This window comes from Macrobrachium nipponense, chromosome 21 (assembly GCF_015104395.2).
Source record: "Macrobrachium nipponense isolate FS-2020 chromosome 21, ASM1510439v2, whole genome shotgun sequence".
Lineage (NCBI taxonomy): Eukaryota > Metazoa > Arthropoda > Malacostraca > Decapoda > Palaemonidae > Macrobrachium > Macrobrachium nipponense.
In genome coordinates this window covers 59,731,440-59,749,262 of record NC_087212.1, presented here as the reverse complement: position 1 = coordinate 59,749,262, position 17,823 = coordinate 59,731,440, and the positions used below count along the sequence as shown (strand labels likewise).

Here is a 17,823-nt window from a genome sequence, read left to right as displayed (position 1 = left end):
AGAACGACGTTGGAAAAATGTCTTAAACTAATAAAAAGTTATAAAAACCTTACTTGTAATCCTTTGGTTACACTACATGTTGTTTCCTGTAGTTTTATGTATAACCTGGAGTTATTTTCATCAAAAAAATGCTGGTTCTTGAAGGTAAAAACTATTGTAATCCTCTGGTGACACTACATTCTTGAAGTTTTATGTACAACCTGGAGTGATTTTGCCAAATCTTGAGGGCTACAAGAACAGTTGATTACTATTTACGTATCATATAGACTAATTAAAGTAAACGTATCTTTAAATAGGCTTATATATTAGTATCAACAAAACATTTACTGGCATGAGTCAGAGGCCGTTTAATGAAACAAACACTTCTCTGTCCTATCTGTTCAGAAAATAAACGTTACGTCAATCCCCAAGATCATTGTTGCCAAGACGCCTCTCTCTCTCTCTCTCTCTCTCTCTCTCTCTCTCTCTCTCTCTCTCTCTCTCTCTCTCTCTCTCTCTCTCTCTCTCTCTCTCTCTCTATGATCAAATTACTGGATAATGTCTCTCTTTGGATACTTCGATTTTGCCAAATCTTGAGGGCTACAAGAACAGTTGATTACTATTTACGTATCATATAGACTAATTAAAGTAAACGTATCTTTAAACAGGCATGTATTATTAGTATCAACAAAACATTTACTGGCATGAGTCAGAGGCCGTTTAGTGAAACGAACACTTCTCTGTCCTATCTGTTCAGAAAATAAACGTTACGTCAATCCCCAAGACCATTGGCAAATGATCTCATTTGTCAAGACGCGCCTCTCTCTCTCTCTCTCTCTCTCTCTCTCTCTCTCTCTCTCTCTCTCTCTGATCAAATTACGTACTGGATAATGTCTGTCTTTGGATACTTGGAATTTGCGTTGTAATCTAACCAGAAACTTAATTTTGTTATTATTACTGGAAACAAGCAATGATTTTTTCATTATTTGCGCTTTTGGACTGTTATAAACTTTGCGCATCGCAAGCTAGTATTCATTCGCTCGGAAACTAGTTCCGCATATGAGGCATCACTAAAAAAATTTGAAAAATACGACATAAAAATTGTCGAAAATCATCATAACCTCAAAATTTTTGTTGTAATCTAACCAGAAACTTATTTTTATTAATATACTGTGCTAAACTATAAAGAATTTTTATCATAGTATGCGTTTTTTAAAAGCGTCGTTAACTCGGAGTGTCGGAAGACGCCTCTCTCTCTCTCTCTCTCTCTCTCTCTCTCTCTCTCTCTCTCTCTCTCTCTCTCTCTCTCTCTCTCTCTCTCTCTGATCAAATTACTGGATAATGTCTCTCTTTGGATACTTGGAATTTGCATTGTAATCTAACCAGAAACTTAATTTTGTTATTATAACGGGAAACAAGCAATGAATTTTTCATTATTTGCGCTTTTGGACTGTTATAAACTTTGCGCATCCAAGCTAGTATTCATTCGCTCGGAAACTAGTTCCGCATATGAGGCGTCAATAAAAAACATAGAAAAATACGACATAAAAAGTGTCGAAAATCATCATAACCTTAAAATTTTTGTTGTATTCTAAACTATAAAGGATTTTTATCATAGTATGCTTTTTTTAAAAGCGTCGTTAACTCGGAGCGTCGGAAGCGTCAGCGTCGTAACGTCGGAACAAACGTCGTAAAACAGGGCGGATTTTTCAATGAATATTTTTAAAAAAAGCGTCGTAATGTCGGAACAAACGTCGTAAAACAGGGCGGATTTTTCAATGAATATTTTAAAAAAAAGCGTCGTAACGTCGGAAGCCGGAGCCGTCATAACCCGGGGACTGCCTGTATATGAAAATATTTCAAAAATGATAAAAGCTACAACCGTGAGTTATTTTTTGTTGTATTCTACAGGAAATTCTTCACATTTTCATATACAAAACTTTATGTAACAGCTAATATAAAACGGTGCAAACATTACAACAATCGGACAAAAGAATTTCTGATTTTTTCGGCAGTTACCGCGCGGACGTAAGGAAGTTTTTTTTTTTTATTCACCATAAATCAAAATATTGTGCTAGATACTTCCAATTTGTTGCAAGATGAAGGTAAATGATTGAATATTACTAGAATGTCAGAGTTTTAGCTTACAATTGTGTTTTTTAATCTTTTCGGTTGAGTCAAAGTTAACCGAAGGTTGAAATTTTGGCAGTTATCGTGATTTATATGAAAATATTTCAAAACTGATAAAAGCTACGACCGTGGGTTGTTTTTTGGCACTTATCGTGATTTATATGAAAATATTTCAAAATGATAAAAGCTACAACCATGGGTTGTTTTATATATGAAATTGCACATATTTTCATATATAAAACTTTATGTAGCGGCTAATATAAAACGGTGCAAACTTACGACAAAGTGACGAAAGAATTTTCTAAGATTTTCGGCCGAGTTACCACATGTATGTAAGGGAAAAGTTTTTTTCAAAAATTCACCATAAATCGAAATATTGTGCTAGATACTTCCAATTTGTTGCAAAATGAGGTAAATGATTGAATACAGGCAGTCCCCAGGTTACGATGGCTCTGGCTTACGACGTTCCGAGGTTACGACGCTTTTTCTTAAATATTCATTGAAAAATCCGCCCTGGGTTACGACGTTTGTTCCGACGTTACGACGCTGACGCTTCAGACGCTCCGAGTTAACGACGCTTTTAAAAAACGCATACTATTATAAAAATCCCTTAAAGTTTAGCACAGTATACATATTAATAAAAATAAGTTTCTGGTTAGAATACAACAAAAATTTTAAGGTTATGATGATTTTCGACACTTTTTATGTCGTATTTTTCTATGTTTTTAAGTGACGCCTCATATGCAGAACTAGTTTCCGAGCGAATGAATACTAGCTTGGATGCGCAAAGTTTATAACAGTCCAAAAGTGCAAATAATGAAAAAAATCATTGCTTGTTTCCAGTAATAATAACAAAATTAAATTTCTGGTTAGATTACAACGCAAATTCCAAGTATCCAAAGAGAGACGTTATCCAGTAATTTGATCAGAGAGAGGGAGAGAGAGAGAGGTGTCTTCCGACGCTCCGAGTTAACGACACTTTTAAAAAACGCATACCATGATAAAAATTCTTTATAGTTTAGCACAGTATATTAATAAAAATAAGTTTCTGGTTAGATTACAACAAAAATTTTGAGGTTATGATGATTTTCTACACTTTTTATGTCGTATTTTACGAAATTTTTTAGTGACGCCTTATATGCGGAACTAGTTTCCGAGCGAATGAATACTAGCTTGCGATGCGCAAGTTTATAACAGTCCAAAAGTGCAAATAATGAAAAAATCATTGCTTGTTTCCAGTAATAATAACAAAATTAAGTTTCTGGTTAGATTACAACGCAAATTCCAAGTATCCAAAGACAGACATTATACAGTACTTAATTTGATTAGAGAGAGAGAGAGAGAGAGGCGTCTTGGCAAATGAGATCATTTGCCAATGGTCTTGGGGATTGACGTAACGTTTATTTTCTGAACAGATAGGACAGAGAAGTGTTCGTTTCATTAAACGGCCTCTGACTCATGCCAGTAAATGTTTTGTTGATACTAATAATACGTATAAGCCTATTTAAAGATACGTTTACTTAATTAGTCTATATGATACGTAAATAGTAATCAACTGTTCTTGTAGCCCTCAAGATTTGGCAAAATTGAAGTATCCAAAGAGAAACATTATCCAGTAATTTGATCAGAGAGAGAGAGAGAGAGAGAGAGAGAGAGAGAGGCATCTGGGCAACAATGGTCTTGGGGATTGACGTAACGTTTATTTTCTGAACAGATAGGACAGAGAAGTGTTCGTTTCATTAAATGGCCTCTGACTCATGCCAGTAAATGTTTAGTTGATACTAATATATAAGCCTATTTAAAGATACGTTTACTTTAATTAGTCTATATGATACATAAATAGTAATCAACTGTTCTTGTAGCCCTCAAGATTTGGCAAAATCACTCCAGGTTGTACATAAAACTTCAAGAATGTAGTGTCACCAGAGGATTACAATAGTTTTTACCTTCAAGAACCAGCATTTTTTGATGAAAATAACTCCAGGTTGTGCATAAAACTACAGGAAACAACATGTAGTGTAACCAAAGGATTACAAGTAAGGTTTTTATAACTTTTTATTAGTTTTAAGACATTTTTCCAACGTCGTTCTGGCTTACGACGATTTTCGGGTTACGACGCGTCTTAAGAACGGAACCCCCATCGTAACCCGGGGACTGCCTGTATTACTAGAATGTAAGACTTTTAGCTTACAATTGCGTTTTTCGACCATTTCAATCCAGTCAAAGTTGACCGAAGGTTGAAATTTTGGCATATCGTGATTTATATGAAAATATTTCAAAACTGATAAAAGCTACAACCATGGGTTGTTGTTTTTTTTTGTATGCTACATGAAATTGCACACATTTTCATATATAAAACTCTATGTAACGGCTAATATAGAACAGAGGAAAAATTATGACAAAGTGACATAAAAAAATTTCTGAGATGCGACGCTGGTGCTCATGATATCTTGAGGGATTCCTTCTTCCAGTTTATAGGTTACTGAGTAGGAATTTTCTACTTTTTCTTGAAAAGTTCTGTTTGTTAAAAAGTTCTTAATAAATATTGGTAAGTGGCCTCCTAGTCCCTTAGAGTGGAGTTTTTGCATGATGTTACGTTTCCTTGTTGTATTGTATCCTTTTTCTATATAAAAAATATAGCTACTGTTAAATTTTTTTGTTCAAAACCTTTTTTGATGTGATCTTCTAAATGTGTTAAGGGATCTAGGGTTGATCTGCCAGCTATTGAACCTGGTTATTACATACATTAATCGAAGCAGAAAAAAGTTTTTTTTCAAAAAATCACAGCACGCTTACTTTTCAAGTTGTTCCGATACGAATACAAACCATCGGTCCTTTACAATAGGAGGGTAACTAGTGGCAGCTGGAATGGTCGTAAGCTTCGAACAAGGGAGTTCGGTAGTTAACTGCTTGTCCGGCAGTGCGTGCACTGCGCGACTGGGAGGTGAATAACCACTTTGCTTTCGGCTGTGCTGGTGGATGGACGTGTTAAGCATATCTCTCTGCCCGCTTCTTCGTCGTAGGCTTTGTCTCAAACTTTGTTTGTTTGTGTGTGTGAGAAATACTATAAGTACTTGTACTTTGTATTTTTTTTCAACTTTATTATTATGGACCCTCATGACTTTGAGGTGTCCCCGCGCCCCCCCATCGCGGGGCCTTCCGCTCCTTCCCTGAAGTAGATCCCCATTTATTATGTGCTCGGTGCCAGGGGCGTGAATGCTCTTGGGCCAAGCCCTGTGATGTATGTAATTCACTGAGTCGCAGATCAGCAGGTTCAGAGAGACAGCTCGACGGTTCCTGTCACGACAGGAACAGTCAGCTTAGCAGTGGGAAGTTGTGATTGGTCACCTGTTGTCACTAGAGAAGTTAGTTCCTCACAGGCGTCTTCACCTGCGGTCTCTTCAAAGGAAACTAAAGGAGTGCTGGTCACAGGCATGGGATCCACAGTCTTTCCTGGTTCTTCTCATGGAAGAAATGAGGGAGGATCTGGCCTGATGGCTAGACGACAGGAACCTCTTAATAGGAGTGCCCCCTCTGGAAATGCTTCTGTTCTCAGACGCATCGACCGAGGGTTGGGTTGCACACCTGGAAGAGTTGCTGGTTGCAGGAGTGTGGAGCAGACACGACAAGCACCTTCATATCAACTTCCTGGAACTCAAGGCAGCGTTTCTTGCGCTCCAAGAATTCCGGGAACGACTGATGGGAGACTCGATGGTGTTGATGAGCGACAACACCACGGTAGTGGCATACATTAACAAACGGGGGCCTAGTGTCCCTCCCGTTGCACCAGTTGACAATGCAGGTGCACGAGTGGGTCCTAGCTCACTTGGTAGAGCTGTCAGCCAAATACATTCCAGGCAAGAGGAGTGTAGTGGCAGACAAGCTCAGTCGCCAGAATCAGGTGATTGGAACAGAGTAGTCTCTTCACCCAGACGTGGCGGAAAGGTTCTTCGACCTGTAGTGGATCTGTTCGCCACCTGGCACAACAGAAAACTTCGGGTTTTCTTCTCAGTTCTGCCGGACCCATGGGCAGCTGCAGAGGACGCATTCCGACATCCGTGAAACGACCTCCTAGTTTACGCCTTTCCCCCGTTCTGCCTGATTCACAAGGTGATCAGCAGGGTGCTGGTCACCAGCAATCTTCGGATGATTCTGGTGATACCCAAATGGCCTCAGGCCATTTGGTATCCGGACCTACTGGCTCTTCTCTCAGAGGCACTGCAAGAGATCCCCCATGCCACAACCTGCTGTGTCAACTGCATGTAGAACGGTACCACCAGGCAGTACAGTCCGTGTCTTCACGGCTGGTGGTTATCCACCATCTCTTGTGAGCGAGAGGCTTTTCTCGTCAAGCAGCAACAGAGATGGCCGGATACCTCAGACAGTCCTCTGCAGCAGTATACCAGGGAAAGTGGTCTGTCTTCTGTGGTTGGTGTCGTAGACGGGGTCTCTCTCCGCTCAGAGCCACTCTTCAGCAGGTAGTGGATTTCCTCATCTTTCTTCACCGAGAGAAGCTCCTCTCTGTCTCTGCAGTCAAAGGATACGGAGCCACCCTGGCCCTAGTCCTTAAGCTGCAAGGAGTTGATATTTCCTTGTCCATGGAAATATCTCTCCTAATGAGGAGCTTCGAGAGGTCTTGCCCACCCAGGGAACTCAGTCCTCTGGGGTTGGATGTGACTCTTGTCTTGAGGAGTTTGACTCGTAGACCCTATGAGCCTCTCCGGGAGTCGTCAGACAGGGATCTGACCCTCCAGACTGTCTTTCTGTTGGCCCTGGCACCAGCGAAGAGAGTAGGAGAACTTCATGGTCTTTCCTTCGATGTCAAACACTCGAGGGGATGGGGATCAGTTATGCTCGATTTCGTCTAGGATTTCATAGCGAAGACTCAGAACCCTTCGGTCCCTGACGCTAGGATCGAGTCCTTCACGATCCCCTCCCTAGAGGACCTCACTGGTAATGATAAAGAAGAGATGCTGCTTTGTCCTGTTAGAGTGCTATGGCGCTATCTGAAGAAAACTCAAAACCTCAGGCCTGAGTGGTGACGCCTCTTCGTTAGCACTGGGGTGACCAAGAAAGAAGTGTCCAAGAACAATTTCTTTCTGGTTTCGTGAAGTGATCAGGAAAGCGTACGACTCCGAGAGGAGTGCCGACACCAGTACCTTTCGTCCGAGAGCCCACAAAGTTAGAGGTATTGGTCCAACCCTTGCATTCTGCGAGAACTTGTTTGTTGCACAGGTGCTGAAGGCAGGGGTGTGGTCCAACCAGACCGCCTTCACCTCCTTCTACCTTTGGGATATTGCCCATAGGTCCTTGGACACTTTTTCCTTGGGCCCCATGGTGGCTGCTTAACAAGTTGTGTAGCTTACCCAGCTCCTTTAACAGAACAATGTTGCATCTCGTCCTCGTGATATCGCATGAACGGAGAATGAATGAGTGTGTGGCTGGCTCCTCTTTCTTTCCTTTCTTCCCTCTCCCTGTGGGCAGAGGGTAGCGGTCGTCACATGCTGGACAGGGCGACGGTGCATGTAAGCTACGTAACTGAGCTCCATTCTATCTCTTTAATTAGGGATGGAAGCGCTTATCTTAAAGTAAATTGTATTTTTCCTAACTATACAAACCTGAGGTCCTTTACATATAGGCCCACCTCATGCCACCCCTCACACTGTTCGTGGGCCTAGAGCAAAGTGGAATATTTGCATCCAGTCGGGCGGGACTTGTCCATCGGACAGTTACTGCCGAACTACCTTGTTATTAAATCTTACGACCGGTCCAGCTGGCGCTGATGGTAATTCTTTATGTAAAGGAACTCAGGTTTGTATAGTTAGGAAAAATACAATTTACTTTCAAAAATTGTGATTTTATGATGAAAAAAGGTTTATTAATGTTCAAATGTTACAGTTCTGTAAAAAGTTATTTTAAACAGCAAAATTTCAATAACAATTTGTTTTTCTTTAAAGATGCATCACCCAAGCCAACTTTCCACAGATAAACAAACCTTATTACACTGTGACACCTTCTCAGAGCAGTACCCAGATGAAATTATACTTGACACACTATTGGCTGTACACTTGGCATTGATTGGTTGAAGCCCAAGTCCCATCTCACGAAGATTATCACGTGTCTCTCCTTGATTAGCCTCACTGCATAGAAAGTTACTGATATATGTGGACGTAATCGCAAAGCTGTGTTTTATTTATCACCAAATATCCGTGTGAATCATTCCAAAAATGGCTCCTAAAAAGTGCCCTGCTCCTTCTAAGGCGTCTGCCAAAGACCCTAAAAGAAAGAGGGCCATCATAAAGCCCAACAAGAAGGTGAAAGTTCTCGATATGTTGAAGGAGGGCAAAAGTTTCATTCTGGAACACATCCCCGATGAGTAAAGGGCATCCACTGTATACTGTTTTCCAAAAGCAATGGGGGAGAGGTCACTAATACCTGACATGAAGTGGATATAGCCATTGAAATTTCCCTTCAGAATCCAGATTTAGGGAACCATCTGCTTTACATGAGAGAGAGACATCCACTAAGAGTCTTGACACTCCCATGCAGCAATCAGAAATTGAATGGGACCCAGGTAGGACCGTAGGGTCCACCCAACATTATTTGAAGTTTCTACCTTCTAGGAGGTTGTGATTTATCTTGGTTATCCTGGACTCATACACTGCTAGGCAGTGATAATATGACTGCCTTGGCTCAATCAGTTCATGGAGTTTTCCCTGATAAGGAGATTCCACTTGCTGTACTTTCAGAATTCATGGAGAAAATCATGAACAGATACAATATCCATGATTCCCAAGTGGAATTTAGGTCTGTTCTGGATATAGAACTGGGTGCGATTTGTGAAAATTTCTTATCCTTTCACCTAGAGAATAGAGAAGCTGCACAGTGCCCAGGCAGAGATGATTTTCTCACCAAAAATTTAGGTTATGGGAACGGTTAATAAAAAACCTAATCCCTAAAAGAAGTTGAATCAGTTGCCTAGATCACGGTTGAAATCAGAATGGCAGTAAGAGACAGTCTGCTCACTCCCAGAACTCCAACTGGCAACAATAATATGACCTGGTCGAACTATAAAACCTCAAATCAGAATTTAGTATAGCACCCAATACAGTGGGCCCCCCGTATTTGCGTTCTCCGGATTCGCGGACTCACACATTCGTGGATTTCTCTCGGGAACCTTTCCCCGCATTATTCACGGTATTTTTCTGTTATAAATATCCTCAAATTCCTGGTTTTTTGATCAATTTCATCATAAAATGCACTTTTTGTGACAAAACTATTAACCCTTAAACGCCAAAGCGGTATTTTAAAAATTGTCTCCCGTATGCCGGCAGCGTTTGCGAGTGAGCGCCGAAGCGGAAAAAATGTTTTTTTCAAAAAATCACAGCACGCATAGTTTTCAAGATTAAGAGTTCATTTTTGGCTCCTTTTTTTGTCATTGCCTGAAGTTTAGTATGCAACTATCAGAAATGAAAAAAAATATCATTATCATATATAAATACAGTGGTACCTCGACATACGAAAGTCTCAACTTACGAAAAACTCGAGATACGAAAGCAAATACGAAAAATTTTACAGCTCTACATACGAAAAGTTTTCAAGATACGAAAGGTTGTTGCTGTAAAGTCCAGAGATTCGCCCGGACCACCGAGAACAATTTTAAAACTTACGCGCCACCAACTGAGTAAACTCGCCACCATCCTCCCGCTCTCCCATTGGTTCCTGATGCTAGTCACCCCATAAGGTCCTGCTCTCCTATTGGTCAGCATCTACCCCTTGTGCTTTAAGTATTCTATTGGTAAAAGGATGCTGTAAATTGAAAAACTTATTCATGCAATACATTTAATAAAAAAAAAACATTAGGTAAAGATAGAATAAAAAATAGAAATGAATGGTTATTATACTGTTTGGTAGTTTCAGTAGTTGAAGAGAGATAATGAAAATTTATGGCTTACTGTGTAAAGTGATTGCTTGGCGATTGTTCGATACTCGTAAGTGCTGGATGTAAACAGAAGTTTGGAAGCTTTTTTTTGTTTGTTTATTATAGTAAATGGTTACTTAATAATTATTTGAAATGAGTACATGCAATACATTTAATAAAAAAATTGTGAATTAGATATCATAAAATATAAAATAAATCAGACTGCCAACAAATAAGTATTTTTTAGAATTCTTCTTCTGTTTTATTATTACATTACGTATACGTATGTTTCATTATAGCTGTCAGTAACTCTGTATCTCCATTAGGTAAAGATAGAATAAAGAATAGAACTGAATGGTTATTATACTGTTTGGTAGTTTCATTAGTTGAAGAGAGATACTAATGAAAATTTATGGCTTACTGTGTGCTAGGAAAAATGATTGGCCAATACTCGTAAGAGGTAAGACAGGTAAGAGCTGAATGTAAACAATCGATTGGAAGGGTTTTTTTTGTTTGTTTGTGTATTATAGTTAATGATTAATTGATAATTATTTGAAATGAGTACATACTGATTATTTATACATTTTATTGGCATATTCTAAGCTTTTAGCTCTTAGGTTTAGATGTCAGAATCATAGACACGGCTACAGTAGCAACCGCTAACATAGGCTAGGCTTATTGCTAAGGGACATATGCTAAAGTCCTAATATATGCAGTTGAATATTACTCAAGTATGTACAGTATTTTGCCTTTTTGGAGTCATATTTCTTCCGTCGTAACCCTAGAACATGTGTTTTAGGCCTGGAAATATAATTTACTGGGGTGTTTTTGGAGGGCTTGGAACGGATTAGCCATTTTACATGTAAAATGTGGTCCAAGATACAAAAACTTCATAATACGAAGGGCGCCTTGGAACGGATTAATTTCGTATCTCGAGGTACTACTGTACTGGGATATATGACAGCAGCGCAAAAAAAAATTTCATATATAATTGTATACAAATCACGCTGTGAGCAAAACGGTTAAAGCTACTGAGTTAAAAATTTTTTCGTTGTATTGTACACTTAAATTGTGATGATTTTGGTATATAACACATTGTAAAACGATCAAGGCAACACAGAGAAAATATTATCACAAAATGATGGATGAAATCGTAACACGCGGGGGTGAAAAAAAGCTGTTTTCAAAAATTCACCATAAATCGAAATATTGTGCTATAGACTTTTTGTTTGTTGCAAAATGAAGGTAATTGATTGAATATTACTAGACTGTAAGTGTTGTTGCTTACAATTGCAGTTTTCGACCATTTTGGTTGAGTTAAATTTGACCAAAGTACGATTTTTCTATTTATCATTATTTATATGAAAATATTTCAAAACTGATAAAAGCTACAACCATGGGTTGTTTTTTGTTGTATTCTACATGAAATTGCACACATTTTCAAATATAAAACTTTATGTAACGGCTAATTTAAAATGGTGCCAACATTACGACAATCTGACGAAAAAATTTATGATTTTTTCGGAAGAGTTACCGTGCGGACGTAAGGAAAAAGTTTATTTCATAAATTCACCATAAATCGAAATATTGTGCTAGAGACTTCCAATTTGTTGAAAAATAAAGGTAAATGATTGAATATTACTAGAATCTAATAGTTTTAGCTTACAATTGCGTTTTTTTACCATTTTGGTCGAGTCAAAGTTGACCGAAGGTTGAAATTTTGGTACTTATCGTTATTTATATGAAAATATTTCAAAACTGATAAAAGCTACAGCCATGTGTTGTTTTTGTTGTATTCTACATGAAATTGCACACATTTTCATATATAAAACTTTATGTAACAGCTAATTAAAATGGTGCAAACATTACGACAATCGGACAAAAAAATTTATGATTTTTTTTTTGGAAGGGTTACCGCGACGTAGATGTTTTTTATAATAAATTCACCATAAATCGAAATATTGTGCTAGAGACTTCCAATTAGTTGCAAAATGAAGGTAAATTGATTGAATATTACTAGAATGTAAGAGTTTTAGCTTACAATTGCGTTTTTCGACAGAGGCGAGTCAAAGTTGACCGGAGGTTGAAATTTTGGCACATCGTTATTTATATGAAAATATTTCAAAACTGATAAAAATTACAACCATGAGTTGTTTTTTTGTTGTATTCTACATGAACTTGCGCACATTTTCATATATAATACTCCATGTAACGGCTAATATAAAATGGTGCAAAAATTGTTAAAGTTACGAAATAATTTCTGAGATGTGTCGCTGATGCTTTTTAGTGCGAGAAGAAAAAAATTCGCGCTTGTAAACAAAACAACGCCTTGATCTGTGAGCTCCCAGCATCCCCCAAGACGCGTGATTAAAAAGTTTTTGCCTAGTATGCCTATAACTATTTTTCCGCGAATTTAAAAATAAAAACTTTTTTTTATATCGACGTACCATACGTCCAATCAGCACCCGACAGACAATGTTTATTGACGTTTAATATGTCCAATTGGCGTTAAAGGGTTAAAAAAAACCAAGTATGAACATTTTTAGTGGTTTTTCTTGTTTTAACTATCAAAATAGGCTGTTTTTAGCATTTTTATAGAGGTTCCAAGCATTCGCGGGTTCTAACTATTCACGGAGGGGTCTGGTACGCATCCCCCGCGAATACGGGTGGACCACTGTATACACTTTTGAGAATGATACTGACAACCTTTGACGAGATGCCTCAATGTATACATCCTTTTACTAATGGAAAATTAATGAAAGAGAAACTGTGATTGAGGCTGAGGATGTAAAATTTCTGAACACAGTGGCCTTTCCCATTACTGTATGGCATTTTGGCCTGCTTTCAAGAGGAATTCAGAAACTGTGGAAGTAAACGATTATTATGCCTGTTACCATAGCAGTGTAAGCCACTGAAGCAACTTTTCTCCACAACAATTTTAGAGAATTAGTACTCTCTTCAGGAGGCATTAGCCTTCTGTTCCTTCACATTTACAACTGTCATGTGAAGACAATTTCAGAATTTTGTTGTGGCTGAAAAATTTGTCAGTGGAAGAAATAAGCCATTTCTGTCTGCCATCCTAGTATCTGGTAATTCTACAAAGGAATCGGCATGGCTACCCAGCAATTTGGGACTACTTACACAAGAAAAAGTTTACGACAGCCATGACTAAATTTTATCCTAGGCTCCACTTCCTTGGTATTATAACTAAAACTACTATGCAGGAAGTAGGTATGAAAGAGCTTCCAGAATCTTCCAGACGAATGTTTGCTGCAGTAGCCAAAACACTTTTGCAGATCCATTGGGAACACTATGACTTTCTGGGGTGTTGCATTAAGGCTTGAAAGGAAGCATTGGTGGGCTTCAACATTTAGCTGCCCATTGTAACCTACCCATTACATTCTATCCCCCTTTTGTTGGGACCAGTTTGAAGAATCTGTTGCTGCAGAACTCACTGAATGAGTCCAACAACAGAATTGCACAATACATGCTGGTCTTGGTAGAGGGGAATCTGGGAAACAATACTCTTGAGAGTTTCCTCTTCCTGAGCATAAGAAAGCTTGGTATGAATCGGAGCCATGCGTGCCTCCAGTCACTACTAAATGATCTCGCAGACAACAGAAAAAAAAAGACAACAATGGCAGCAGCACTCCTTTTGAAGCAAAGATGCTTCTACCTGGGAAAAGGGAAATTAGCTGGACTGCATATTAATGTCAAGGGAAGAGGTGGACCCTAATAGGACTGGAGTAGTCAGGGTCGTTGTCTTCAGCATCACATACAGTGGGGATAGTATAATTTTCAGTGGGCCAGGGTAGAGATGGTCTCACCTCCTTCTCTAGAGGAATTTAGACAAATAAACAAGACTCCAGTTAAAAGGGCCTTTGAAGAAATATGGGTCTATTTGCCATTACTATTTTGCTTAAGTTTGAAGTGTAAGGTGTGCGTAGTGACTTGGTATGTGATTTCAACTTTGTAGGGGTACCTGCATTTATCCAAGCCATGGGTTCAGATGGTAAACTTCACTCTCAAGGGTCCATGGGTATACCCTTAAGGTCTCAATTAACCTCTTGGATATCCAGCAGCTTGATCCTTCCCACATTGAGATTTGGGCTAATTATAATAAATTGGTTTACTATTGTGAAGCAAATATAGTTTTTAAAGAATTTTTCAAATAAAAGTTGTTATAATGCAAATTCCGCCACCCCATCCCTTGACAAGTATTTTTGGTACACAGTAGGGCTAATCATGAGAAGTAGTTTGTATGAATAAATATTGTTTTCTAGTTTTTAAAGCTCTCCAGCCATAAAAGTTTATACAGAACTGCAATGTATAGATAAAATTGACTAAATTTAATTTTATAAGAAGCAGCCTTGTGAAAGTTAGAATTAGCTGTGTGGTCTAGTTAACAACTCATTATTTTTCCTCTTCTGCATGTGTTAATAGATATTTTATTTTTTTTAGGCTGACCAAACAGAAGTGAATGTTTTTGAAATTGGTAAAAAGACACTACTGCGATCTTCCTCTCATACAACAGAGGTCAAACAGGAGCCTCTAAAGGAAAGTACAAACTCTGTTCCAACCGTAGGGGCACCAGCAAAAAATGGATTTCAGGCTAATCCGTATTCCATATTGGCTAAGGTATGTTTAATGTGTTTATATCGATTTTTCTAGTTTTTTAAGAAATTTTGATGTGTTCAAACAAAGTACAAGCTATTGTATTTACTAGAGCTCCTTTTGTTCTTTTTAATCTTTTTCTCAGTACTTCTTAATAAATTTGCTGTGTACATGGCCTCACCTGTATCAGTTGTGGTTATAACTTTAACTAATTTGTCAACATTCATGTTTTACCATAGTATTATTTTTATCAGAAAAGATTTAAATCAGTTGTTTCTCTCTCTCTCTCTCTCTCTCTCTCTCTCTTGTCTTTTACACTAACTATTAGAATTCCGGTCTGGTCTAGGTCAGCACCAGTGCCCTTGTTTTATGATTTCTTTGGCTTTCCTGTAGGCCTTTTGTCTTCCTACTTCCTTACATAGAAAGCCCTCAATTTGGAATTCTGCATATCAGCTCCGTTAGCATAGTGTTTTTTTGCTAGGCTACTTGTTTAGAAATGATGCATTTTAATGAAATCTATAAATTTGAATGCTAATGTAAAGTACAGACTAACACCGGTACTTCCTCGCCTGGTGCATAGGGACGCAGTCCTTACCAGAGTGTCCAGACGGCTGGGCGTGAGGCGGTATTAGGACTACGCAACGGACCTGTACGGAGTTCCTCCTCTCTCTTCCCTGGAGAGACGGTGGACGCTGCGGTGGAAAGACGTCGCACTGATGACTGTGATTGTCTGGTACACCAGGCAGTTTCGAAGGCTTCTGGGCAGCCTCGATCAACTGCGGCCTAGCCTAAGAGTTTGGTTAGCGCTTCCTCGGCTGCTAAGACGGTTGCCTCGTCTAAGACCCGAGGAAAGACTCTGCCTTCGACTTCCGCCAGGTGAGGTCACCATCGGCCCCCCTCCCAGCCCTCCTTTCCTCGAGGAGGGGCGGGAAAGAAGTCAAAGAGAGGCGGGAATCGCTAGGGACGGCGTTCCCCCTCACCTGCTGCCGGAAATCAGGGTGGGTACCTGGCGAACCATTGGGCAACATGGCAGCGCTATGGTGCCGAGACCTGGATAGTAGACGTCCTTCGGGAGGGATATCTACTACCCTTCGAATCTCGGCCACCCCTCACCTCCAACCCAGTCCATCTTCAGACCTACGTTCTGGGAACATCAAAGGATGTAGCACTTCGACAGGAGACCAAGACCATGCCAAGCAAAGGAGCTTTGGAGATCATCAGGGATCAGTCGCCGGGCTTCTACAGCCGCCTTTTCCTGGTGGAAAAGTCTATGGGGGGCTGGCGCCTGGTGATAGATCTCTCTCCCCTGAACCAATTTATTCGCCAGTCTCGGTTCACGATGGAGACAGCACGTTCCGTGCTAGACTCCATCAGGGAGAACGATTTCATGCTTTCAATGGATTTGGAGGACGCGTATTTCCAGATACCCGTCCATCAATCCTCCAGGAAGTACCTCCGCTTCATCCTTGACGGGACAGTGTACCAATTCAGGTCACTTTGCTTTGGTCTCTCAACCGCCCCACAGGTGTTCACGCGAGTGTTCACATTGGTGTCTGCTTGGGCCCACTTGTCAGGGATACGTCTTCTGAGGTATCTCGACGACTGGTTAGTCCTGGCTACAGGACAGGGATCGGCTTCTCGAATTCTGCCACAGTCTGGGGATCGTGGTGAACTTCGAAAAGTCTGATCTTGAACCCAAGCAGAGGATGAAGTACCTGGGTATGCTGATCGACACGGTAGCAGGGCGAGTCTTCCCCGCAGACTTGCGGATCAGCAGATTCAGGGAGGCAGCCGACCGGTTCCTGTCTCAGTAGGAACAGTCAGCTCAGCAGTGGCAAGTCGTGATCGGCCACCTGTCGTCACTCGAGAAGTTAGTCCCGGGCGTCTTCACCTGCGGTGGTCTCTTCAGTGGAGACTAAAGGAGAGTTGGTCACAGGCAGAGGACCCACCGTACTTCCCCGTGTCCCTCACGGAGGAGGTGAGGCAGGACCTAGCCTGGTGGCTGGACGGCAGGAACCTCTTAAGAGGAGTGCCTCTTCGCACCCCCCCCCCCCCCCCCCAGAGATGTTGCTGTTCTCAGACGCATCCACCGAGGGTGGGATGGGGCGCACACCTGGAGGAGTTGCTGGCTGGAGGAATGTGGGACCATCACAACAAGCACCTTCACATCAATGTCCTGGAGCTCAAGGCAGCGTTCCTCACTCCCCAAGAGTTCCAGGACTGCTTGATGGGACACTCGGTGGTGTTGATGTGCGACAACACCACAGTAGTGGCATACGTCAACAAACAGGGGGGCCTAGTGTCCCTCCTGTTGCACCAGTTGACGCTGCAGGTGCACGAGTGGGCTGTGGCTCACTCGGTAGAGCTGTCAGCCCGCTACATTCCAGACAAGAGGAATGTAGTAGCAGACAAGCTCAGCCGTTGGGATCAGGTGATAGGGTCCGAATGGTCCCTACACCAGGACGTGGTGGAAAGGCTCTTCAACTTGTGGGTGGCGTCCAGTGGTGGATCTGTTTGCCACCCAGCACAACAGAAAACTCCAGGTTTCCTTTTCAGCCGTGCCAGACCCATGGGCAGCTGCAGAGGACACTCTCCAACACCTGTGGGACAACCTCTTCGCCTACGCCTTTCCCCCGTTCAGCCTGATTTGCAAGGTGATCAACCGAGTGCTGGCCACCCCGAATCTCAGGATGATCCTGGTGGCTCCCAAATGGCCCCAGGCCGTTTGGTATCCGGACCTGCTGGCTCTGCTTGCAGAAGCACCGAGAGAGATTCCCCCTTGCCACAACCTTCTTGTCCAGCCACACGTAGAACGGTACACCCGAGCAGTCCAGTCTCTACAACTTCACGGATGGCTGTTATCTACCATCTCTTGCGAGCGAGAGGCTTTTCTCGCAGAGCAGCAACAGAGATGGCTGGAAACATCAGACAGTCCTCTGCAGCTGTGTACCAGGGAAAGTGGGCCGTCTTCTGTAGTTGGTGTCGTAGACAGGGTCTATCACCTCTCAGAGCCACTCTTCAGCAGGTAGCGGATTTCCTCGTATTTCTTCGCCGAGACAAGCCCCTCTCTGTCCCCACAGTCAAAGGATATAGAGCCGCCCTGCACACTGGTCCTGAAAATGAGGGGATTGGATATCTCGGACTCGTTCGAGATCTCCTTGCTTATGAGGAGCTTTGAG

The 17,823-nt window shown here is 41.1% G+C and overlaps 1 protein-coding gene across 1 annotated transcript in view; it reads left to right on the top strand.

Annotated features, from left to right (window-relative positions):
* LOC135197488 (claspin-like) overlaps positions 1-17,823 on the top strand; it is a 269,392-nt gene that overhangs the window by 237,890 nt on the left and 13,679 nt on the right. Inside the window, 1 exon segment of the mRNA XM_064224552.1 lies at positions 14,492-14,668. Within this exon segment, the coding sequence (XP_064080622.1) occupies positions 14,492-14,668 (177 nt within the window).